General features: G+C 32.1%; 2 protein-coding genes across 4 annotated transcripts; one reads left to right on the forward strand and one right to left on the reverse strand.

The window, feature by feature from the left end:
* Positions 1–266: 266 nt before the first annotated feature.
* On the reverse strand, positions 267–9,014 carry LOC108912593 (calcineurin subunit B type 2). Its single transcript, XM_018717865.1, has 5 exons — positions 8,801–9,014; positions 8,570–8,609; positions 8,339–8,515; positions 5,511–5,632; positions 267–1,521 (listed from the first exon to the last, which is right to left on the reverse strand). Exons 1-5 carry the CDS (start codon positions 8,801–8,803, stop codon positions 1,351–1,353), a joined length of 513 nt encoding a protein of 170 aa, XP_018573381.1. The 5' UTR covers positions 8,804–9,014; the 3' UTR covers positions 267–1,350.
* Positions 9,015–9,986: 972 nt separating this feature from the next.
* Positions 9,987–26,236, forward strand: LOC108912597 (coronin-7). Of its 3 annotated transcripts, none has more exons than XM_018717870.2 (14): positions 9,987–10,139; positions 10,200–10,583; positions 11,796–12,300; positions 12,429–12,636; positions 14,421–14,565; positions 15,425–15,697; positions 17,037–17,697; positions 19,178–19,291; positions 19,345–19,665; positions 20,859–21,268; positions 21,815–22,021; positions 22,074–22,209; positions 22,275–22,423; positions 24,693–26,236. In XM_018717870.2, the coding sequence occupies exons 2-14, from the start codon at positions 10,239–10,241 to the stop codon at positions 24,783–24,785; spliced, it is 3,567 nt and encodes a 1,188-aa protein (XP_018573386.1). In that variant the 5' UTR covers positions 9,987–10,139; positions 10,200–10,238; the 3' UTR covers positions 24,786–26,236. The 3 variants fall into 3 exon arrangements, with proteins under 3 accessions (XP_018573386.1, XP_018573389.1, XP_018573387.1); XM_018717873.2 differs by having other exon boundaries at positions 10,220–10,583; XM_018717871.2 differs by having other exon boundaries at positions 9,987–10,583.
* The last annotated feature ends 668 nt before the right edge of the window (positions 26,237–26,904 follow it).

Raw genomic sequence — 26,904 nt, forward strand, 5'->3', positions numbered from 1 at the left:
GATAATGTTCTTGGTTATATCCTTACTTTTCCTTCCATTCAAAAAAAAAAAAAAATTGCTGAGATGTTCTTAGTGGTGATACCCCATAAAAACTGACACTCAGGGTTGCTTTGTGCCCAAATTAGACAAATTTGTACTTGGTAAGTTTATTTAATTATTTTGATTTTGAGAATATGTAATAGGGTGTTGGTAAAGATCTTTTAAAGACACATTGTATATTCTAAATAGTGCACATATGGGGACGTGTGAAAGAAAAATACTCGTAATTAGAGAGGTGAACAACTTTTATTGAACAACATAAACTTTAAAACATAATATCTATCACACATTAGATTAACATATGGTACAATACAGTGGAATAAATAACTCTCCAACTTGAAGCTATAATTTACACCTACTTTGTGTTAGATAAAAATCAACTAATATTCAACAAATAGCTATTTGGTGTTTGTTCCCAAAAGCACACAATAATGGAAAGTATCAGCGAATAGCTTGTTCCCGATGAATCGATTCCCAAAAATTTCCAAAAAAACACAACGGAACAATGGGGAAAACAAAAAGAGCAAAACTAGTATCACTCCCTTTCCGTTTTCAATTTCATTCCTCTTGTGTTTTTGCCGCTTTTTAGAAATAGATTAATTAGTTGTTGAACAGTGCTAACAAAAAGTCGTCAATCAAGTTTGGCCGTGCACCCTCACATAAAAAACTTGTTCGAAAACTTTTTCCTTAACCTTAGCAAGATTGGTGTGAAAAGGCTATTACTTTATAAGTACATCCCAAAAGCAGTTTTTTTTAGCTTAATATTAGAGTGATTACATCATTACTTTTAAAGCTATACACACAACACCTAGATAAAGTATAAAGAACAAACATTATTAAATATACAGATATTTGTTTGTTTATAAAATATTTTAACAGGAAACAACAAGCACAGTACATGCACATGAGCTTTTTTTAGTTTTTACAGTGTGAAAATTTAAACAAACTTAAAGCTAAAATCTAATCATCCAACCTAAAAACCTGAATTGACATAGAAGGTGAAGTTGTGAAGCGTGATGTGTACGTTAGAATATATGGCTATACATCGAATTTGGTTACTCTGGGTAGGCCGCTAGCAGCCTACCCGACAGACTAAAGAAACAGCTGAAACCTGAAAAAACTCAAAATAAAACCACTGCATAACTGTAACATCTCGTCACTATAACATCTTCGCAAATTTCAAGTAACAACAGTAAAATTTTTATAAATATACGAAGGTGCAGATTTTTTCAGGTTTCAGCTAATTATTCCTTTAAACTACTTCCTATTTTATATGGTCAGGTATTAAGTTGGAATTACGTTTTTACTCTTCTAAACATCTACAACCATCTTCTTGTGGATGTCGGTGTTTCCTACTACGTTACAAAATTCCTCAAATGATATCTTTCCATCCTCGTCTTTATCAGCAAAAAGAATGGTTTTGTCTACAATCTGCTGTAGCTGAGTATCTTTCAAGTTATTTCCAACCATCATTTTAAGAACCTGACAATAAATGTGAAATTCATTACACGCTACTAACAAGGAGAAGGCAAGGCAATCGGATTTTTGTAATTTTTTATATTTATGGTACATGTCGTTTGGACCTTGAATAAGAATTTTCCGAAGTAGTTCAATGCAACCTTCATCAATTGCCGAGATAATCGATTTTGAAGTTTTACCTGCCAGCAAAATCCACTAGATGCAACATATTTTTCCATTGGGCACGTGGCCTAATTAGTAGCGTTCGAGGTCGCTGGTTCGAGTCTCGTCGCATGACAATTTTTTTTTCCCCCTTAACGCACCATATTTTTTTTATTCTTTTTCACATCTCGAAAATTATGAACAAGTATTCGATTAAAATTTTTAGCTAGGTTGTGTGGCTCGTCCGCCATGTTTAGAAAAACTGCATACACAGCACACCTGCTCGCTGGCTTTTGAAGCAGAAAAAAGTGTTTTTTTAGAGTGTGGTTATAAGAATTGCGAGAAACGTTAAACGAAAAAGTTATGTTGTCGATTTTCCTGAACCTTCGACGGCACAAGAAGATATTATTGAAGATTCGTTGAACCTTGGAATTTCAAAAATGAAGTTAAGGGATGCCGTTGTATATTATGATAAAATTCTCACAGAAAATGGTCTTAGAGAAAGAAAGCCTTCGGCGATAATAACTGAAGAATCGGTGCTACTCACAGAGGACTCGTTCCAATATACTTCACAAACGCTACAAGAAAAAAAGTTTGTAACGGAAGAGGAGTTGGTATTATTTGACGAAATAGACAAATATAACGAATTCGAAACACCTGTATTCAAAGATTCATCCGAGGATTATAAGCCGGAAGAGAAAAAGTCAAAACCCTACACAGACTATATTTCGCTGGATTATAAAAGAAAAGTGATAAATATAGCTCGAAAGCATCCGCAATGGAAGCTAGACACTATACAAAGACAAGGGTGCAGTCGCTTGAAACGGATGGAGTATTTACCAAAATGGGAAAAACATGTGATAAGTGGCGGTACTGTGATGGATAAATATGGGGCTATCGATTCCTGGAGATATGACCGCTTTGAGAAAGCTCGAAAAAACTTCCAACAAGTCACAACCCGGAACATACAGCAATGGGCTTTGTCTGCTGGTGGTCTATATTTCGTATGTTCATAATTTTCGAGATGAGAAAAAGCATAAAAAAAATATGGTGCGATTTGAAGGGAAAAAAAAATTGTCATGTGACGAGACTCAAACCAGCGATCTCGAGATTGTCGGACTAGAACGCTACCTACTAGGCTACGCACCCAGTGGAAAAATATGTCGCATCTAGTGGATTTAGCTGGCAGGTAAAACTTCAAAATCGATTATCTCGGCAAATTATGAACGTTGCATTGAACTACTTCGGAAAATTCTCATTCAAAGTCCAAACTACAGGTACCATAAATATAAAAAATTACAAAAATCCGATTACCTTGCCTTCTCCTTGTAAGATAGTATATTTCAATCTATATTTTATTTTATAAACAGTTTATATGAGAAAAATTTTTAATTCCCATCGATTACATTTATGAGCCTAAAAACATATAATTAAAGAATTCACAAAAAACAATTTTATTTTTACGTGTAATATTAAGTCCTTTGACGAGGGTTTTAGAAAATCAAAGCAAGTCAGAAACAATATCTCTTCGCTATACCAGTTATACAAGTTTTCTCCAGGGTATAAAACTGTTTACAAGCTAACAATACATTCAAAATAAGGAAAAAAAGCATATTTTTACTTCTTACATTCATCATTACGTTTCCTGAACTTACACGCGTGTTGAATATACAGATAATCACGTAAGGTAGTATAAAAAAAATCACACTGCTCAAAATGCTTGTACGAAACTATTAACATATGAATTAATCATAATTATTGAGAATTTTTTACAAAATTCTCGACAAAACAGGAAAAGTACATTCGCATGTTTACATGGATGCCCATGTTTCTCACGATTTTCCACAGCGAAAAATTAAAAGAAGCCTTGTATTTCAATATTTTTATAGTTTAGGTGGATTTTCTTGTTCTATCATAGTCTTACTAACAGTATAATTTCTTATCTGTAAAATGCCAGCCTCAATGGAATACGTTACACTGATAACGAAGAGACGCTTAATTATTCATAGCCTTTGGATCTTTATTGGTTTTGACTGCTAAGCTCTTTTTACTTTTAACAACTAGTTAGTAGTCTGGAAAACACTCAACAGAGTTAAAAATGAATTTTAATTAAAAAAACCTTGTCGATTCGAAGGAAATTGATTTTCTCATGCTTTATAAGCATAAAAACACATAAAACTCTTGGCAACAACTCAAACATCAAATATTGTTTATATTGGGAACTACTAAACCAATAACTATACTCATAAAATTAAGACTAATATTAACGATTATATTTTATAGTTCCAATCTATTTTTAGGTGTATTTATCTCACTGTTAATTGTTTCCCAGCATTATTCATCAATATGTGACACAGCTTGAAACAAAATGAAGTTCTATTTGAATTTAATTTATCAGAATCATCAGAATTTATTGAATCATAAAATATTAATTATTTTTATTAAAAAATTACAAATATACAGATTCTTCCATTAAAAAAACAAACATTTGGTTTATACCTTCCAAATGCAACAGTAAATAATTTTTTTTTTTCTTTGAAATCTCAAGAAAATTTCCTGAAACTTTCATCTATACCATTTTTTCCTAGACAGAAAGGTAAAAGGATAAGGGGGTAGGATAGAATCTTATGTGCAACGTAAATTTTCCAATAAAACATTTTATGTTCGTGGTGCTAATTAAGTTTTTAAATAAAGCACTTAAAATCCCAATATTGAGAGAGCGGTGAAAACTCTACTGTCAGTAATACCCTTTCCCTTTTTTTTCTAATTTACCCCTTGAATACATAAAATAGAAAACTGCAAGAGATGTTATAGTTTGCGATTTTTCTATTCTATCTACTTAATTTTGTTGTAATCTGTAATTTTTAAACACAACCAATTATCAAAATTTTAAAGAAAAGGTACAACATGTTCCTTGAAATGCTCTTTAGGGAAAGCTTATTGAAGTTACATAATTTAAAAATGACTTAAAAGAGAAATATCTATAACACATGTCACCCAATATGAACATATAAAAATAATATAAAATAAAGAAATGAGTGGTTAAAAACAAAAATCATTATATCCAATCGTTTTTCTCAAAAAAAAGAAATGTACCTGCCTATTTATTGTACTTTATGGGGCACACTGCAAATATATCAGGTTAAATTTTCAATCCATTTTTGAAACATACTTAAAAGAAAATGTGACAAGGAAAAAGAGAAAACTGAAAAAAGATCAGGATCTATATAAGACTTAAAATTATATGAATAAAGGATTAACCTTCTATATATTATAGTCAACACCACAAAACAATAAATCCGTAGAAATCAAAAGGCCACAGTTAATTTATAACTACATTTAATTCAAATAACAGATGACATCCAAATTCTGTAAATGTCTCAAACTGAGTAATGTCTAATCTGTGAACGGGTAATTTGGCACAGTTCCAAATGTAACATGTAGAGAACAAAAAAGATGACAATGTTCTAATTTTGATATTTTGATAGGCCTTGGAACAGCCAAATATACATATACAAATAAAGCAATAAAATTCTCCAAAGTATTATTGTAGGAAGATCTCAACTTAAAAATTTATAGTTCGTCGTCACAAAATTAGGAGAAAATAATATAATTTATTATAGTACATTAAAAATAGAAGCAAACTATAATTTGTAATGCATATTAATTAAAATATGTAGCGGTAATATTTGAAATACTTTTTTAAAGTTTATTTCCTAGTATTAAAATTTATAATTTTAATACGCAGTTTCGTTAAGCACTGTAGCAATGTTTAGTAATATTTATAGAATAACAAAAAATGACAAAAAGCACATAAATGCTATATTTATCCTAATGATTTTATTAGTTACCTGAAACAGTTCCCCATTGGAGATGTACCCATCGTTATCCATGTCGTAGATTCTGAAGGCAAACCTCAACTTGGACAATTTGTCCCCCTTGACACTAAACTGGGACACCCCTTGTATAAATTCTGAAAATACGTGGAGTAATTGCAGCCATCAATTTTAAAACTAGACGCTAAGAATCACCTCAAGTGATTAAAAGGAACAATAAACACATTTTACAATGGACTGACTATTTTTAGAATGTTCTTTTGACGTTTTATAAACAGTATAAACAGAAATAAAATACTTTAATCAAGGTACGCCTGGACAACGTTATCGGATCTACTCAAATTTAATTTAAACATCTCATAATATTTACACGGTATGGGATTTATGATAAAAATTTAGCACCCGGACATAATTCAAAATATTGTTTAAATTACTCTCCACTGTTTTCTATCCTCATTGTAAATATTATCTTCATATAAATGAATTGCTGCTCTGTAAAAACAAATATTAGTTAACGGATGCTTCGGTATTGATCATTAATGCAAATTCGAGACTGTCTAATTGTACATAAAGACACATTGCTAAAAAATCAAATTTAAAACATACAAGTTGGCAGATGTTACAGAACATTTTAAAAGACATCATTAAATGATCTGAAAAATAAATGGGTAACGGTGTTAATCAATTCTAACCTAAGCGACTAAACATTGGTAATAAAATTAATTAATGTTAGCACAGTAGCAGTCAGAATATTAATCATTCCTATTACTCAGCTTCCAGCTCATCTCCATAAGTTCATTCTGTGTGCTTGTTTAAAGGATCACAATTTATTAAAAGCAATGTTTTACTTAATATTTCACACCTATTAACATATTTGGTATTTGGAAAGGGGCTTCATCATTTAACAAAAAAAAGGGGTGATACGCAAGGTGTGTGTAAAAAATGAAAGGGCGTTCTCATCCAAATTTAAGAATACTTTCTTATAAAAATACTTGCCTTTGAAGCTTTCATTTTTCGGATACAATATTGAAGTTTTCTAAAAAAGTTTTCCAAATATCTTCTGAACAAAACAGAAAGAATATACCTCTTTCACTTTTTGATACATCTCACATCTTTCACTTTCTTAAAAATTTCTGATGAATCCGTTAATACCTTTTTTCTTCAAAACTTTAACATTCCACATCTCAAAGATGAAGCATTAACGGCAAATAAATATTTATATAATATATTCTCAAATTTAAAAAGTTTAATTTTGACGTACATCCTGATTTCTTAGTGATTAATACAAATTTATTCTGTAATAATATATTAAGTTTTGTGAATTGTTTTTACTTCATTGTTCAAATATTTTTATTCCTTATTCATCAGGGTTGGTTGTGTTGGGATTTTCCAGTTACTCATTGACTGGAAATTCATATTTTTACTAATAAATTTTAATCACATAGTAGAACGACCCTTGAACACCAAAATAGATCTTGGAAATATGCAAAAGTTCCAAAATAAATTTATTTTCATAATTTTTGCTTCTAGTTTCTGATTCTAGTTTCTGATTCAGATATTTAATATATAATTTTAAATGTTTGGATTGCTATATGAATTATTTGTATATTATATTATAAAATATGTCATTACATTTAAGAAAAACAGAACCACAGAATATATTTGAAAATATTACTGCACTGCAAAGTGCAGAACGAATTTACTCACCCTTTCCAATAATGCACCAAATGCATTTTTATTCAGTAGCCAACACCATAAAACTTAATAATCCACCTCAATATATCTTAAATGCCGGACTGAATTGCCAAAGTTTATTTATAGCATGTTTTTTCACGTTGATCAAATGTATTTACCAACATATTTTCATTTAATAATAACAACATAATACCAAAGTCTTTCTAAATATAGGTACATTTATTATAATTTACAATTTTTCACTAATATATATATATATTAAACAATCAAATTTCTGTATTTCTAGTCCCATACATGTGGTGTTAGCAGCAAATATGACATGGTTGATTTAAATAAAGGATGAAAATCAACAAATTAACAATCAATTTATTTTATATTAATAAAAATGTAACCTTTTAACTTTACTAATAAGTGTATCTTTAATAATTGCAGTTTTTTTTTTAATGAATAAATTTTGGTAATGTTTGGTTGATTAAAAATAAAAAGAAGTATATTAACAAATGATCTTACCGAATACACTAGACCTGATACTCAAAATTTTGTCACAGGGATTCCTTCAAGCGTGTTTTGTTTGAAGGTAATAGCCCTTGACCTATGGCTTTTGGCAATTATCAAACAACGCACACTTTCAGGATTCTGACATGACAAAATTATCTTGGTATTATCAAAGCTCTTGGGGTATTATAGATGAAATCTAATGTGCAATATTTTTATAAGACCAATAAATTTAAAGATTTATGTCAATAAATAATAATCTTTCAAAAGCCTTGCTTAAAGCTAATACCATTAAATATTATTAGGAAAACCATCTAAATAAAATACATTTTACGACTAGTATAAAAAATAATAATCTACATTCAAACTAGCATATTAGTCTTCAATGCAGCATTTTGCAAAATACAAATTACCTATGTAATATTGAAGTGGATAAGTTTAAACAATATATTTTATTATTAACAAATATATGGTGTGCACTTAAAGCAGGTATTGAATAAATAAATATGTATCAAATGCTCAACTGACTAAGTAAATCTGAATTTTGAATCTTAAAAATGTTGTGCAAATATATTTATAATATACCTACCTAATCGACATTTTAACATCGCTTTTAGAAAATTGTGCAGTATTTGAAATGCAAACTGAATTACCTTTAAAATCGACTTCTCCGTTGCCATCAGCATCAAAGATGTCAATAACTCGCTGTACCAGAGGATTCTGCTGCAGTTCTGGCAAAGACATAAATTCGTCGATGCTGAGCGCCCCAGAATTATCCAAATCTAACTTTCGGAACCTTTTTCCGAGACGTCGTATTTCATCAGCATCAACTAAAATTTTATGTGATGGTAAGATGACACAAAAAAATTAGATGAAAAACTTACAGTTTGAGCATAGCTCCATGGGCAGAGAACTCTCGTTACCCTAAAATATTACAGCGAATTGTTAAAAAACAGACAAATTTAACAAAAAATAAAATCTTGAAATGGGCTTGCCCCTGAAAAGTAGGCTAAGCTGAAAACATCAACAGATCATGCAGGAAGCAAGTTAAGCCCAGTTTTATTAAAATAAAATGAGCTTAAAACGACTTTTTTAGGATGAAATTCAATATTTACCATGGTTTGCTCTTTATTTTCAAGATAATGATTGGTAAACCTCTTATTACTAGTGTTTCCTAAACGAACAAATAATTTACTAAATAGTTAGCTCACTGTTCGTGTGTAGCGCTGCAGTTTTACTAAAGGAAAAGATAAAATTAGTCATGCTTTTTTTAATTGTCAGATGTATAAATTTATGTTTATAAAATAAAAAGCATTTTACTTTTTTTGCATATGAATACTAGCAAAAAGTAGTTATAAAGATAAAAAAATTATCTTATCTCGATCTCGATTGCCATCCAAATTCCAAATACAAAATTGAATTTATCGACCGAGACCGCCGTTTTACCGCCATTATTCAAATACTGCATATAATATTTCTTAAATGAAAGGCTTTTTTTCTATCTCTTTTGATTTTATGTATATATGTTACCTATACTCATGAAAACAAGTATTTTCTTTTTTTATTTTCTCTATGCCCATATCTACCAATAGGCACTAAAATTTATTTTATCATTACATTTACAAAAAGACTCGCTTATGCAATTTGATATTGCAGTGCAGTGAAAACCATAATAATGTTTATTTTTTATGTTTAATAAATACTAAAAAATAATAGAAAGAATGAATAACTAGGTTTATATAAAAAAAATAATCAATTGCTTTAAGTATAATTAGAGGTATTGTAATCATGGTTATTCTCTCATTTCTATTTAGATGATCTACTCTTACTCAATTTACTAATGATTTTCAATTTTTGTAATATACGGGGTAATATACGGGGTAATATACTTTATTTAGAAACGTTGTTTCCTTCAGGTTATGCAACCAGTGATGTAAATTCCCACGTTTAGAAACAAAATTGCATTTGCATTCGGCTGGATGTTGGGTTCCCCCGTCAAAAAATAACCCTTTGTATGCTGGTGTCGTACTGTTTTGTGTAAGGGAGTGTTCATAATTTGCAAATTCAAGGATATCTCCCAGGTAAATTAAATTATACCACAATTTGAACAGCATTTATATGATTTATTAAATTCAGACGCGATCTTACAATTTTAAAATCTTGCTTGGTTAATTTCGTTTCAATTCTATTGAACATGAGAAATTAGTTACCATTTGTTGATAGCATTCGGCGAAGTTGAACGCATCATCCGAAGTGTCAGTTTTTCCGATTGACATTTTACACTCGCTCGAGGTCGAGGTGTATAATAAAGCTTAGGGTGTAGTGGGCGTATATTCTAGTGAAACTAGTGTTTAGTTAGCACAATAAACTATTTTAATATTTGAATTTATTAATACCAAGCACAAAACGTAAAGTAATTAATTCATCTTTTTAAATATTTTGACTTCTTAAAAAGTGAGTACATCTACTTTTAAGATTTGTTTATAAGCCGCCTATTGTTTGTATTCTGTGTAGGGTTAATTTTTTTATGTAAGTAAACAATTAAATTGAACCATGGCTTGGAGATTTAAAGCAAGCAAATATAAAAATGCTGCTCCTGTCGTCCCAAAACCAGAAACTTATGTGAGAGATATTTGTGTTGGATCCTATCAAACCTATGGCAATAACATAACAGCATCTGCAAAGTTTATGGCCTTTAATTGGGATCATGCAGGATCAAGTTTGGGTGTTTTACCTATTGATGACTGTGGAAGAAAAAGCAAGTTAATGCCTCTTTTACATGCTCATTCAGATACTGTGACAGATATGGACTTTTCTCCATTTCATGATGGATTACTGGCCACAGGTTCGCAAGATTGTTTAGTGAAGATTTGGTACATTCCACCAGAAGGATTACAGGTAAGATTATTTTAAAATACTGTTGAGAGACTACTCACTACTCCAGCTGCCAATCCGGCTTCCTGCACAACTTAGATCTGTGCTAGTCAAAAAAAATTCTGTGAACTTTTTTAAGACGAGTAGTTCTAGAGTTACGTTTAATGAAACATACTTTTTTTTTGGAAATATCACTAAGAGTTACTTTCAAGTAGTAGATAATTGAATTCTCAAAATATTCCATAGTTTGGATGATTTTTACCTTTAAATAAATTATTAGCATAGATTTCATCAGTCATTACATCAAATGTCTTTAGATACACATTTTCACTTTAAAATTAAAATAATTAACTTCCACTGAAACATTGTTTTGTGTTTATTAACTTAATATAAATAATATAAAATAATTTTCCAAGTTTCTAGTAATATATCATTCACATACCTGGAAATATTAATTTTATAATTCTTTTATCAAAATTTATTGCAATATACATTTAGGAATTTGAAATAATCAGACAAATCCTTATAAGGATGTGTAATTGCTATTTATAATTTTAAAATATTAAAATGTTTTTACAGTTTAAATTATTTTTAAATTATTACTGTATTTTATATCATTTTAAAGTACATCAACCAAGCAAAATGTATGGACTTACAGATAATGTAAATTAGATCATCATTATTGTTTACTTCCTGTATATAAAATACCAGATTAATGTTAAAATAACCACTTAATTGGAATTAAATGAAAAAAATGTGTTTTTTTTTTAAGTAAAGTCACGCTCTATAGAACTTTACATAATGAAAATTTCTAATTTACAATTTATACCAAAGCGAATAAAGTACAACTATTTTTAGATATAATGATTAGTAAATTTACTGGAACATTAGATTTTCTGAATTTTACTCATTTGTCATGTTTTCTTATACTAGTTTCAGAAATTACTTGTTAAAAAAATATTACGAGATTATGATAGCTGTAATGTCAGAATTGGTCACTATTTCTTTAATATCATTTTTTATTAGCAATTTATTAACATTAATGTCACTTTAGTTTTTGTAATTTAATAATATATAAAATGTTATTAATTATGAGAAATATACCCATACAAAAAACTTATTAATATAAGTAGTATTTTGTTTAAAAATTAGAGTGTAAGAATTATGAGAAATATATTCAAGTAAAAATGTGTTAATGTAATAGTGGTGTTATTTATTTAATTATTTGTAACGTAGGAATCTCTAAGTAATGCGGAATGTACGTTCTCTCATAAACAACGGCGTGTTGAGACAGTCGGCTTCCACCCAACTGCAGATTTCCTCCTGCACTCCTCTTCTTTCACCACCCTAACCTTATGGGATTTGATGTCGGAGCAAGAAATATTCTCCAACATGGATCACACCGAAGTTATCCAATCGGTGAGTTGGAAAAAAGATGGCACTCTGCTCGCGACCTCCTGTAAGGATAAACAAGTGCGTATTTTGGATCCTAGAGTGGAACAGTCCTGTTTGAAAACAGCAAACAGTCACCCAGGTATTAAAGATTCCAGAGTTGTCTGGTTAGGGGAACAGAATAAGATTCTGACAACCGGATTCGATGCTCAGCGATTGAGACAGATTATTATCAGAGACCTCAGAAATTTTGGAGAGCCTGAAAAAACGTTGGAATTGGATTGTTCCACAGGTATCTTGATTCCCTTGTATGACTCCGATACTGGGATGTTATTCTTGGCGGGAAAAGGTAAGAGTAATTTACCTTTCTCTGTACATATGTATTCATACGTTTACAATAATAAAAATAAAGTTAAGGGAAACTACACTATAAAATTTTAATACTAGTGCGGCTGATATGTTAAATTTAACTCATAGGTGACACGACTATCGGCTATATGGAAGTCAGCGATAAGGAACCTTTCTTAATCGAGGGCATTAGACATTCAGGAGAGCAGACAAAAGGGGCTTGTCTCTTACCAAAACGTGCCTTGAATGTCATGCAAGGTGAAGTGAACAGGATATTACAGCTTACCAGTTCTTCAGTTATTCCTATAACGTACCAAGTGCCAAGAAAAACATACAGGTAAAGATATTTTCTAGCTTCCACATAGATTAATAGATATTTGTTTAGTTATATAGTTTAAGGGGTTAACTCACTTCGGAGTCCGAAAAAAAGGCTTTTTCGAGAATTAAAAAAAAGTCCTATCGACCAATTGTAAAAATCTTCTCTACTTCACTAGATAATTACACGATTAAATTACAGTTTAATTTTCAAGTCGATGGGATGAAAACTCTGAGTTCTGCTGCTCGCCGATTTCAAAAACATAGTTTTGGAAAAAACACGTTTGAAGTTTTGGAAATAATAATATGGCGAATAAAAATTTTTTTACCATCACTAGAATCCATATAATTACCCATCCATGGCCGTATTTTGTTCTTCATGCTCTTTTCATCATCATGAAATCAATGAAAAAATACCCAAAAGACTCATTTACTTCTCTTTCACACTTATCATCATCAAGTTTGAGTTTCTTCGCTGATGCGCTCATGAACTCCTGATCGAATGCATGACGGTTAGGCGGACATCTATTTCCAATTTTACTTCGGTTACGGGCTGTACTTTGATTTTTACTGCCTTTACGGCCTGCGTACAACTTATTACTCATATTTCACCAGTGCAAACAAATCAACAAAGTTAAATAATAACACAAACGCAATAATAGCACAACTCAAACTACAGCGCACAGCTGAGGACGCACGTGCTCTAACTATCGTAAAAATCTTATATTCAGTATACACGGCTGGAAAATCCACATGGTCCGTCTGCCTTTACATGAGAGCGACAAAGTAAAGTAAAGAAATCAGTGCAATGGACAAGGATGGCTATAGTGAAGACGTTTCATAATCTGAACAGTTACCGCCCGTTTCGGGTTAGAAGTGTTCAGATTATGAAACGTCTTCAATATAGCTATCCCTGTCTATCGCACGGATTTCTTTACTTTGGATGTAAAGGAGATGGACCATGTGGATTTTCCAGCCGTGTATAATAACTTTTTTTTGCTTGTGATGACATCTATACCTTTGAAGTATTTTCTCGATGACCGGTAAGTTATAGGCATTTTTACTAGCACAAAATTCAAAAATGCTGTATCGATGATAGAAGCGAAATCTGCTATCTTTACGCTTCGGAATTGCTTCGGAAAAAATAATTTTATTTGTGAGTCTTTTTAATGGAAAAAAGTTTTTGATTATGAATCTAGGAATGTTTTAGCATATTTTAAGCCAATAAAGTGGTATATACGTACGTATCATATGGTTACGTTGACAGTTTGAACAATATTTTGATTTATAGTGCATATTTATGCTTTTCATCTATTAAATTTACCAAACAAGTTTTTTGTAATTGACTGATCATTCATGTATAGTAGAACTTCGATTATCCGGGCCGGCTGGGACCGAACCGTTGCTGGATAATCAAAAACACGGTTAATCGAAATAACACCCAAACTCACTAATTTTGCAAAAAATATGAACTTTATTACACTACCTATTACGTAAATAATATGTATGCATTAAATAAGCAGAGACTCGACTTTTTTTTGTGTCTGAGTGCTTTTTTTTGCCCCGCTACGGATAGAGGATAATTATAAACGATCATTATGTGTCTACCACCTCATACAACTAATGTTCTCAGAAATGGAGAAATTCCAATAATAGGATCTGGATAGTCGAGGTCTAGATAATTGTGTTTATCTGTATCCAGATGCCCTCACAACTTTTTACAACTCGTTCGATTGTCGCAAAACTGCAGATTTCTCGAAATATGAGGTTTTAGCACAGAGATAATTATTTACGTGATAATTTTAGGGATTTCCATGCTGATTTATATCCTGACACTCCTGGATTTAAGACTGAATTAACTGCGATACAGTGGTTTGAAGGGAAAAATATACCTCTTGCCAAAATAAGCTTAGATCCAGCTAAGAGGGAAAATGGCGAACAACCAATTGTGGTAAGATATTATTATTACTTAATTTTATCATACCAATATCACATAATTATTTTATGCAGTATTCCATTGGGAACTAAGTATCGAGAAAAGTGTTTGTAGGAGAAATTTTGATAATTCTTAGGTTTCGAGCAAGTTATAGTTAGTTAATATTTATTTCGACAAAAAATATAAATACTTTTTAATCTAACAACTTATACTGGGTTGTGATGTTAAATTTGTTAAAAAAAATGGTTGAACAGGTCACTGTATTTTTAAAATGTGTCTTTTGGTGCCATTGCCACTGCTTGTGATGTTTTCGATGTCGGAATTATGACGCCACCGATTTTTTGTATTAGAATGTCTCATTTTTTAACATATTTCTTAAAATTCCCTTCAATGAATCTAAATTTAATATATTGTTAATTATTTACTTCAATTAAGCGTAAACAAAAAATATTTATTACTACTATTAGCAAAGAGAAACAGTTGGTACCGCAATTTGAAAGTGACTACAGTTCTCGGTAAATTATAGTATATCTTGTGTAATACTTTTAATTGTGTGACATATTTGTTCTATCTGGAAGATGATTGACACCTTTTTAACTATATAACTATGTAACTATAAAAAAATTTTTAAAAATCAAAATTGAAAATATTGAATTTTTTGTTCTGTTATCGCAACCCTGTATGTGCACATCAAAAGTTGTACTGTGAAATTTTCAGAATTTTATGTAATTAGAACTACTGAAACAATTGTTTATAAAAGAATTAAATAGTTTTTGAAACATTTAAACAATCAAAATGAAAAGTCTACATTCCATCTGGTCATCCATCATCCACTATACAAATTGCACACTTCTTTTAACAATAAACCTCGCAGGTACATCGTGGGCCTCTATCTAAATTAAGAGAGGAGTACGAAAATGAAAAAGCATCTCGAGTCGACCAAAAAGTATCAGACGTCAAGCCAAAAGTGACGGCTGCCATCACCAAGAGCGACTATCATCCCGTGAAAGATATAGTTAAAGACATTGAGAAAGACGATACTAAAATTAAAGATGGTAAACCAAGCGGCAACGAAGAGGATTCCACTGACAAGACGCTCGAGAGCAAAACAACTGAAAACAGGTCCAGCGTCGAAGAAATCGAAAAGGTAAATATTACAGCGGTTGTACCTCCTAAGCCACTGCCCAGAACTTCGAGGACGGGATCCATGTGCGATTCATCAGTCGAGGAGTCTACTAACACCCCCAAGCCTGTCGCTAGACCCCGTACTAATAGTTGCGCCCCAGTCGTTACATCTGTAAATCCAAATGTTCCCATAGCGGGAGGATACAAGGTTATTTTGGTGTCGATGTAGTTTTTGTGCTTAACAACATTGCGCTTACTTGTATTTTTTTAGTTGTAGACTTTGGTGTTCCACGAGATTCTTTTTTGTGACATTCGTAGATTTTTGTAGGTGGAATTTCTGCTTACACTGATGACTTTTTTTTGCTATTCTTATGTGAATTTTTGCTTACAAAGACTTTTTTTAGTAGTTTTTATTTTCTTTTAAATATACGTACACTGTGGGCGAAAACGACAATTTTGTTGAAAGTTGCAGAATATTTTAATATTTATAGTAGTATAACCAAGTATTTGTCAAATTGTTTTATACAATTTTTTTGCATACAGGGTGATTTATTTGAATATAGCTAGAATAAAATCGGAAATGTTCTCATGTTGGTAAACGATAGGGTTCTGGCGTCGAAAAGATATGTAGAATTTCTTAGTGTCAAATATGATTATTTCTAAATAAAAAATTCCTTGCCTTATAAACATGGTTTCGTCCGTACAAAGAATATTTGATGTAAACTGCGGATCTCGGCAAGTACACTTCAACAACTATTTACAAAATGGCTATCAACGTGTAAATTCTAGTACTTGTTTGGCATGGCAATGATACAGATGAAAGCGATTTTTACATAAATTCGTCATTTGCAGTACGACGTTGGACAGCAGTGCATCCACTTGCTGATGGCACAGATCCTGTGTTATGAAGTTATTCCCCCATACATTTTTCTGTGCAGGAATTATTGTAACAATATTCTTGAGGAATAAAAGTTACCATCGTTACAATTTTTCATCATAATCTTACTTAACACGTTTTTATTAGCTAGACCGTACTGCCCTGAAACTTCACAGGTTGTCTGTTAACTGATTCTAATAAATCACCTTGTATAATATTCTTTTATTATCCAAACTATAATCAAATTAAATTTATTAATGACTGAAAGGATAAGGATCATAACAATTAGGTATTTAAGAGCAGTGTTTTGATACCATCTTCAATGCTTTAAAAATGTAAAAAATATTTCTAAATTTAGCACATTTAGAAACATATTTTTTATAAATTTTTAAAACCCTGAAAATGAATTAGTTATATGCTAAATATCTTGAGCCCCCAGTGTAAAAATTCTTCGACGGTTTATTTATTATTTTCTTGTTTTCAGCCCCGTCTAGGACCAAAACCCTTTACACCACCTAAACTCAATGACCCGGAAAACACCTTTCAAAAAATTTTCTCTGTACCCCCAGTACCGGGCCAGAACGGTGTAACTGGCGAGTCTGCCGTAAACAAAGTTGTTACTCCAGAAGAAAAAGAGAAAACACCTACGAGTGACATCGAACCCGCTCCCTTAAAAGATACTGAAAACGGAAAATCGGGTTCAAGCGGGGAAGAAGAAACTAGCTGCGATTCGGGCTACATTCCCAAGACACCAAGTACAGCGGAGAGAAGGAAATTGTTTGAAACGAGATCTAATTCAAAGGAAAACGAACCGGAAGAAAGCTTGGACTCCACAGACCAAAGTGGCAACTTTGAACGAGCTTCGATTCAAAGAACGAGCATTGCCGAGAGGCGTAAAATGTATGAAAGTAGATCGGTGTCCGTGCAAGAACAAATCGGGAATGTGATAGAGAAAAAAGATGGGTCTCCAGTCATGTTGAGAAGGAAGGATTCGTTTAAGAACAGGAAGAATGTAGAAGACGTTTTGAAAGAAGATAATTATAGGAAAAGTTCTGCAGTTGCAAAGCAGCAGTCTTTGGATCCTCAGTCCGGGCGGAAAAGTGAGGTTTCTGTGCCTACTCCTAAACGAACATCTACTGTTTTTGGTAAGATTTATTAATCTTAATTCTTAATTCAGATTTTAACAAAAACTGAGTACTTAGGAGTTTGACGTCTTCACTGTCTAAATGTCGAATGTAATGTCAGTTATCTCCCTCATACCGTAAAAGTTGATTTTTGGCAAGGACTTTTTAAAGAGAAAGTTTATCTTAGAATTTACTCTCATTAGATATGCATGTTTCTTGGTGAATGGTTAGATTATCAGACTTTAAACCATATTACAACCAGCAATACATTTTCGTAGATTTTTTTACACAATTTTTCTAAATATGAATTAATGCACAAATAATAGACTTTCCCCCATTTTAACACAGATTTTCTATAAAATGGAGTTAGTTCAAAACTCAAATTACTGTTTGGTGTAAAGAAATTTGTAATTTACTACGCCACTTGTTTGAAAGCGGCAAATTACAAATTTCTTTACAACAAAAAGTATTTTGAGTTTCAAACTAACTCCATTTTATAGAAAATCTGGAATAGAATAAAGTCTGTTATTTGTGCATTAATTCATATTTACACACTGTGTAATAAAATCTATAAAAATTTGGTCATAGATTCTTAAGACAGATTTAGGGGAATCGTATTTTTTCTTTTTGCCAAGTGGCCCCCTATTTCGGAGTTATAGACCCCTGAAATCTTCCCCTGCCCCTGTCTTTTTTATATCTCAGAATCCTGTTATACGAGAATCACTAAATTTGGTACACAGGGGTTTTATGACATGGAATCTGATTGTGCTACGCTTTTTGGCAAGGAGACACTTTTTCTTTGGAACCGAAAAAATTTGGTCACAAATTTGAATTTCATAAATATTATTAATTAGCTAGAAAGCCATTGAACTTAGAAACTTATCTTGATATTTTTTTTCATAAAAAGCAATGTTTTCGAGGAAAATGGCGAATCACGAGATGCATTCGATCACATTTTGACATTTTTCTTGAAAACTGCATTTTATGAAAAAAGTATCATGAAACAAAAAAGTTTCTAAATTTAATGGCTTTCTAGTGGACTAATAATTTCCAAGAAATTTAAATATGCGATCAAATTGTTTTGGCTCCCCCTTGCTCACAAAAAATTGTGTTCAGGGGGTTCCATGCCAAAAAACGTAGCACCAACAGATTCCACATGTCATAAAACCCCTGTGTACCAAATTTAGTGATTATTGTACAACAGGGTTCTGAAATATAAAAAAAAAGATTATTCTTAGGGCATTAATTTTGGGACACCCTGTAGAGCTCTCTTAACTTTAGCCAAAAATTGTGATCCCTTTTTTGTCATATTTTCATGAATCCAAACAGTTAAAGACACAAAAAAGTTATTGTGATCTAGAAGTCAAAAGGTTAAAATTGAACTACCAGGTTGGTGGATTTCTGCGTAAATGATACAAAGGCACATGGATTCGGCCACAGCTTACGATAGCGTGTTTAATCTGAACTACTTCCGGAAAAGTAACCTTGGTTTTATTTTCAGGCCGTGTCTCAAAGTTCCGCCACTTGAAAGGCACCCCCGCCCACAAATCGTTCCACATTGAAAATATCAGAAACTTAAGCAGGCAAATATCCGGAGAATGTGACGGATTCCACGGTAAACAACGTTTTAACTTAACTGATATAAATAATTTAAAATGAATTTTATAGCTAACTCGGAACGAGTAGCTGTGCCTTTGAGTGGACCGGGCGGCAAAATAGCCATCTTCGAGTTGAGCAAAACGGGAAAACTACCAGACGGTGTGATCCCTGCTCTGGTACACGGAAATAATGTCATGGACTTCGCGTGGGATCCGTTTGATAACCACCGATTGGCTGTTGCGTGTGATGATGGCGTGATTAAGTTGTGGAAGATTCCCGAGGGTGGATTGACCGAGCCAACTAACGAACCTGAGAGTGAATTCAATGCCCATTCCGATAAGATATACTTTATTAAGTTCCATCCTACAGCTAAAGATATACTCGCTTCAGGTAGGAAAGTTAAAAAAATTTATATATATATTTTCGTACAATTGCATTTTGAATATACAGGGTGGCACACTTGTTTCGGTTATTATGTCTTCCACTTTATTTTAGGGACAAATTGTTTGAGATATGATTTTTTTCAATTTTGAAATAGCCTGTCAGTATACAACTGAAACTAGTTGTTTTTTCAAAAAAGAAAATAGTGATTTTTTGTTAGACATTCTATTTTGACAACAAAATAATCCTTAAAAGTTCCAAAAAATTTATTTATGCAGAAATTTTTTAAGGGATTGTAATTTAAAAATGAGGTCAATCACTTTCAATACAAAAAAATAACAAATTAAAATAGGGACGACCAATTTAAGACTTTTAAAAGTGTTGCGTATAAATATGCAATTTTTTTTTTTTCATGATCAGCTGGTACATACAATTAGCCATTTTTTAAATGTTTTGCAAAATAAATTTTTCTTGATAAATATATACAGGGTGTATCACAAACAGGGCTCAATCCTACTGAGCCCTCGAATTTTTGCAAATTTTACAAAAACTGGTTGTATTCCATTGTTTTTAAATTATCCATGCTAAATCTCATTAATAAATAAAACTAAATGTCGGAGTTATTCTGTATTAAAAAATTAATTGCATCCCTCAATTTTTTTCGTAAATTGATAACTTGAAAACTGTTACATTTTGGTCTTTAGTACCTTATCTGAAATTAGTCTAGAATTTGCCGTAGAATTGAAAAATGTATAAATATACAGAGTGTTCCATTTGAAATAACAGAGTTGATGATGACTTCAGGTATAACTGGAAGTGCGAGGAAGTTGACACTATTGTCATTGAATAGATCTTTTTCAGATTTCACTGACTACTTTTTGAGATAATTCTACTGAGCTCTCTTCGTGATACACCCTGTATATATATTTTTTTCAAATATGCATTGAATCTTTAAAAAAAAAAAATTACAAATGCCACGGAAGTTCTCTATTTGGGCCTAGAAATCATCCCTTAAAAACCAATATAGATCCTATGCTTTGTTATGAAAATATGAAGACTCTTATGTTCGTAAGCCGTCACTTAATATTACAGTGAACTAAAGTTATAATGGGGACAATGGATTGTCATTTATTAGGTTTATTGGGGTATCAGTATCTTATAACGTAAACAGTTGCATATTACAGTTTACTTTTTCCATATAGGGTCTTACGACATGACAGTAAGGCTCTGGGATTTAGCCACTCTATCCGAAGAAATTGTGCTCAAGGGTCACGTCGATCAAATGTTCAGTTTCGCTTGGTCCCCTTGCGGCTCGTATTGTGCTACTGTCAGCAAAGACAGCAAAATACGAATATACCGGCCGAGGAAAAGCGAACTTCCTATTAGAGAAGGCAAGGGACCAGAAGGAAATAGAGGTGCTAGGATAGTTTGGGCCTTAGATGGCCATTTTATAGTCGTAACGGGATTCGACAAAGTATCGGAGAGGCAGATTACCGCCTTCAAGTCGAGTGATTTGAAAACGCCTTTGAATACGGTTGGATTGGACGTTTCACCTGCCATATTGATTCCATTTTATGACGATGACAGTTCAACCCTCTTTGTGACGGGAAAGGTTAGTTTTTTTACTACGACATGTACATGATACATAAGATATAGCCGTAATTATTATTATTTAAATATTCTAAAACCTAAGTTGTGATGATGAGTGAGCATCAGATTGCAAAGATATGGAACTAACATAGTTTTTTTTTAATAGAACACCCTGTATATGTTATCAAACACTCTTACGATTGCAATAATATAACGCTTGATGGATCTATCTCTAATTATAAGGGAGATACTGAGTGGCCAAAAAAGTCATAAGCTTAATTTCAGTCTTGGTGCCTACATTCTTTTGGTCATATCTCCTATATTTTTAGAGATACATCCACTAAATGTTATAATACTGTAATAGTTAGTAAGCTACAATTGTGACAAAATATACAGAGGATTTCTTTTATATTTTTGTAAACATAGTTTTAGTAAAATTCGAAAAGTTTTCTATAATTTTTATAATTTTTTTTTAATCAACCCATATTGCATATTGACAGACAGGTCTGGTATAATTTTTACAGTTCTCTTAGTGTTGTATCGGTAACTGTAATGAATATGGTTTTAGGGCGATTCGACAATATACGCCTTTGAGATAACAGAGGAAGCGCCATATATCTGCCCCTTGAGTCATCACCGGTGCAATACCCTCCACCAAGGACTTTCTTTCTTACCAAAAAACGTCTGTGATGTATCAAATGTCGAATTCGCCAAAGCCTTGAGGCTCACGAACAACTCCATCGAACCCCTGTCCTTTACCGTTCCCAGGATAAAGGTATCTGTGATCAGATATTTAAGGTTTAAAAACTGACAGTTGTTTTCCCTAGACTGATCTATTCCAAGACGATTTGTTCCCACCGACAAGAGTTACGTGGGAGTCAGCGCTAACCAGTTCTGAATGGTTCAGCGGTAAAGATAAAGCACCTCAAAGGATTAACTTGCAACCGGAAGGGATGGAGTTGCGTAAGTTTTTTTTTTAAGAAAAGGGGAAATGTATTTTTAATTTTTAACACGTAATGTGGGTATAGTTTCAGAGTCCCAAGGGCAAGCAAACAGTGGTCCTGAAAGGACGATAAATAAATCCGCTTCAACGCCGTTCATAGGTGCCTCCCAACCTTACAATAGACTAGGGTGGAACGCTGACATATCGGGACAGACCAAGAGTAAACAGGAGGAGGTTAGTAATAATAAGAATAATAAAACATTTATTTAATATGTTTTTAATAAGTATAACCAAAAGGGCATCGACCAGTGCCTGACTAATTCTGCAATAACAGGTGGTTACAGACTTACATCGCACTTTCTTAGTCTTCGCTAGGAACTTAACCTGGCCTTGTTGTTCTCGGCCTAGGCTGTGTGGAGGTGGCTATAAGAACCCCTAGGCCCCTCTTGATGTTCGTTTCAGTTCTTTTTGATTTCAAGGCTACTACGATTTTTGTGGATACGTTAATTATTTGGTCACATAATAAAGACTGCTCTTATATTTTTTAAAGCTTAAAAAATTTATTTAAGAATAAATTTATACTTAAAGGGTATGGGTTTACACTGTCCTAAACTTTAAAAAAAATTCTAAACAAAAGCAACTGCTATAGTAAATTGAAAACTATTTTTTGGATATCACAAAAAAATCATAATCCTGCTTTGTTAATTCAGGTATCAATCAGTGGCGGCTCGTCAGGCGACGCACCATTACACCTAAAATTTTCGTTTGGTTGTGTAATTTAAAATTATTTTTAATTTTATATAAACTTTATAATTTAAGTATAATTCTGTATTGAAAATGTATTGTGTTTAATTGTTTAATATGAAGAACTTTCTTCATGAAGAAATTTCTCATCCTCGTGAAGCGCAGGTTAAAAAACAAAAAAACGGATGCCTTATATACAGGGTGTTGCGAAATGTTTTTTAGAGAATTCTAGAGCCGATTTTACATCCAAAAATAGGTCCACAAATGCTTCGCTTTCGAAATGAGGATGTCAAAAAAAAAATGTTTTTTTAATGATAATTTCTAAATTCTTCATTGGAAATCGTTTAAATTTGGGTAACTTATTTCTCCATTGTGACAGCACATGTTATTTTTCAGTAACAGTCACCAACTATGTTTTTTAAGTTGGTAATGGTTTTTCATAGATAGACTAGCATGATTTTTAAAAATCTTCAATAGCTCGAAGGTCACTCGCTAAATGACCAAATGTACAAGGAGTGCTTTTTGCTCTAAAATAAATGAGTTTCCTAAAAATAAAGTAAAAATCAGTAAAAAAAAAACAGTGGCGTAGGTTTTCTGGTCAAAGATTAGTAAGTACTCGCCCGTATCTACGCCCCTGATGGGTCTGAAATGCTATCGATTATACCAAGTTATAACCTACGTATCATAAATGTATTGACCCAAACGACCCCACACTTTTCTTATGAAAAAGTGGTTTCAGTTAAATTGTCAGAAATTTTTATATGTTACAACTGTTAACCAGCCGATCAAAAGTCTCCAGTGGTACAATATCCAAAAGTTCATAGTTTTCGAGTTACGTTGACTTCAGCGCAATAACTCTGTATTCGAAACTGCGAGTAGTTCTTTTGACTGCAAATTTCCGTTTTTCGCGTTACGTTGACTTCAGGGCAATAACTTTGTATTCGAAACTGCGAGTAGTTCGTTTGACTGCAGATTTCCGATACAACTATTGTAGTTGATGGTTGATAAAAACCTCTTGGATTTCTATAAATTGTAATAAATTAAATACTGTATTAATTCTTTTATGCACACGTATCTGTCACATATTAATGCAAGCAATGACCAAATCAAGAGTCAAGGATAAGCTCAACCATTTTCACATGTATAAGTAGTTTTTGAGTCATGGTAAAAAAGCCACCCCAAAGAAGTGTTGGACCGATTTTGCAATCTCCACGTGGTACACCTTGGGTAATGCAAATGCAAACAGCAAAAAATAGGTTTTAGGAGGTTTTTATGCCATCAACTAGAATAGTTGTATCTGAAATCTGCAGTCAAACGAACTACTCGCAGTTTCGAATACAAAGTTATTGCCCTGAAGTCAATGTAACGCGAAAAACGGAAATTTGCAGTCAAAAGAACTACTCGCAGTTTCGAATACAGAGTTATTGCGCTGAAGTCAACGTAACTCGAAAACTATGAACTTTTGGATATTGTACCAATGGAGACTTTTGATCGGCTGGTTAACAGTTGTAACATAAAAATTTCAGTCAATTTAACTGACATTTTTTTTCATAAGATAAATGAGGTCCTTTAAACGATTTCCAATGAAAAATTTAGAAATTATCAATAATAAAAATTTTTTTTCGACACCCTCTATTACGAAAAGGAAGCATTTGCAGACCTACAAATTTTTTTTCATATTTTTGGATGCAGAATCTGTTCTAGAATCCTCTGAAGAACATTTTGCAACACCCGTATAAATTATAATTTCTATTTTTAGCTCAAGAAGTCTGTCAGTAACAAGCTGGAAATGAATCTAAGTTTAGAGCAAGACGACATGGAGGGTGTCGACGAGACAGAGTGGAATGAATGAAAGATCCGAGTTGGACGCTCAGAGCTTTCCTCTTAGTGTAAAGTATACTTATAAAACATAATACGATAATATCCAGATAGGTCGCCTTACGTTGGTTATACCACGTATTATTAAGAGTAAGAGCCTCATATTCCTTTTATTACTAGAACCAATACTTAAACCATTGCTTTTTACTGAATTTCTTTTTTACATGATATAATGTGAAACGCCAGCGTTATTAGTCAGAATAGGATACATTTTGTAATACCTTAAGAAGTATGATTGAATCTATACATCATCATTTTATATACTAGTGTATATAGTATCATGTGGACTACCCAATATTTTACGAAATCTGTTGCCGCATTCGACAATAATTAGGAAATTTTTTATGTAGTTTTCTAGTTATTTCTATTCGTACCGTTTGTAGTTATGAAGAAAACTCCATAAAATAAATGCTTCGTGTATTCTCTTATAGGAAAAGCAATATCTACTCATTAGATATAAGATTGTTCCTTATGCTTAGAAATATTTCTTGTCCCTAAAAACAATCTGAGCGAACACATTTCTAAGTTATTTTTCATTTTATATATCCATCATATTCAAGCTGATAGTAAAAAATATACTCTGCGTGAGTGTAAAAGTGCAAATAAGTTGATAATGGCATAGGTTGGGTAACCTAGCAAACAGTTTCAAGGGCGTCGCCGCTAATTTTTTCGCTAACTGCGCGGTACAAAAGTATATGGGAGCAAAAATGTTCAAAAATTTTTTCGACCCTCTAAATTTTACTTTTTTTAGTGAAATTTGGATTTTTGCCATTTTTAGATGCAATTCTTTGATAAAATGAAATTTAAAAAAATGGTGAACAAGCCTGTTGTGCGCACAATACAAAAACGGTTGCGCAACTTATGAAAAATTAGCTCGCAGCTTTGCCCCAAATGCTTTCAAAACAGTAAACTGTTTGGATTTAGTGAACACAGCCATCAGTAATGCAGTGGTTCTTAAACTTTTTTTAATTACTCTTGAAAGTATAGACATTTAGAAAGTAATAACTTCCAGAATGCACCCACACATTAGATCTATAAACAGTTTCCAAATTTTTACAACCAAAGAGGTCATTAAGCATTTCAAAATGCTTTGACTACTTTCCTTTTTTCATTTTAAGGTAAAGGTGCAAAAATATGCATTCTTATAGTTATATGTCATTATTTATAAATTGCAATTTTGTGGTTTTATTCAAAAAATAGTCAATTTGTTCGATGGTACTACTTCTTTTTTATGTACTTGCTGAACCAATTACCATAATTCAGTTAGCAATCCTTCGCCTGTTATAATAAATAAAAGACCCTAATTTACTCCGTCACACTTACCGCCGTTCAATATTGCAATGGATTTTGGTCAAGAATATACAGGGTGATTCACAAACGGTGACCAAAAATGAAATCTCTTATTCTTTGATGAATTTTAAGGGGTCTTTCCTATAAAGTTTTTATATAGGAGGCTTCATTAAAAAAATACAGGGTGTTAAACTTCAAAAAATATTTAATATTTTTTTAAATAATTTAAAAACTAGTAAGTGAAATTATTTGAAATGAGGCACACGTATTTATGTAAACATTGTCCAAAATCTGAGGCTTTTTCCTAGAATTTAGATGCTCCAGTGGCATATTTTTCTAAATATAATAAAACGCCACTGCTTTACAGTAACAAGCATGATATTTTCGGATTCGTCTTTCAATTTTCTACAAATAACTACTCTCTTATGTTTTTCGAACAAAGCCTGACTTTTGAGTAAAACTTAAAAAACAAACTGGAAACACACTACGATATTCAAATAAAATGCGGTTTAAAATTACATACTAGGCTGCGGGAGTAACTTTGACATTCTGAGCAGTTAGAAGAAAGAATAAATATTCCTTTTCATCAGATTCAAGTAACAATAAATTTTGAACAAACTACATTTTTGATACTAAAATATGTGCCGCCTGTGTTTGTGGAAATGGAGATATTTTTGAAGATTTACTCAAATAAAATCATTAAAATGATGGCTAATGTTATTACATATTTTCTTTTTTCCAATAAATAACCAAACGATTAGTGATTGTCATGCCGTTTAAGTAAAAGTGTTTCCAGTTCGTAT

Source organism: Anoplophora glabripennis, unplaced genomic scaffold (assembly GCF_000390285.2).
Source record: "Anoplophora glabripennis isolate ALB-LARVAE unplaced genomic scaffold, Agla_2.0 scaffold296, whole genome shotgun sequence".
NCBI lineage: Eukaryota > Metazoa > Arthropoda > Insecta > Coleoptera > Cerambycidae > Anoplophora > Anoplophora glabripennis.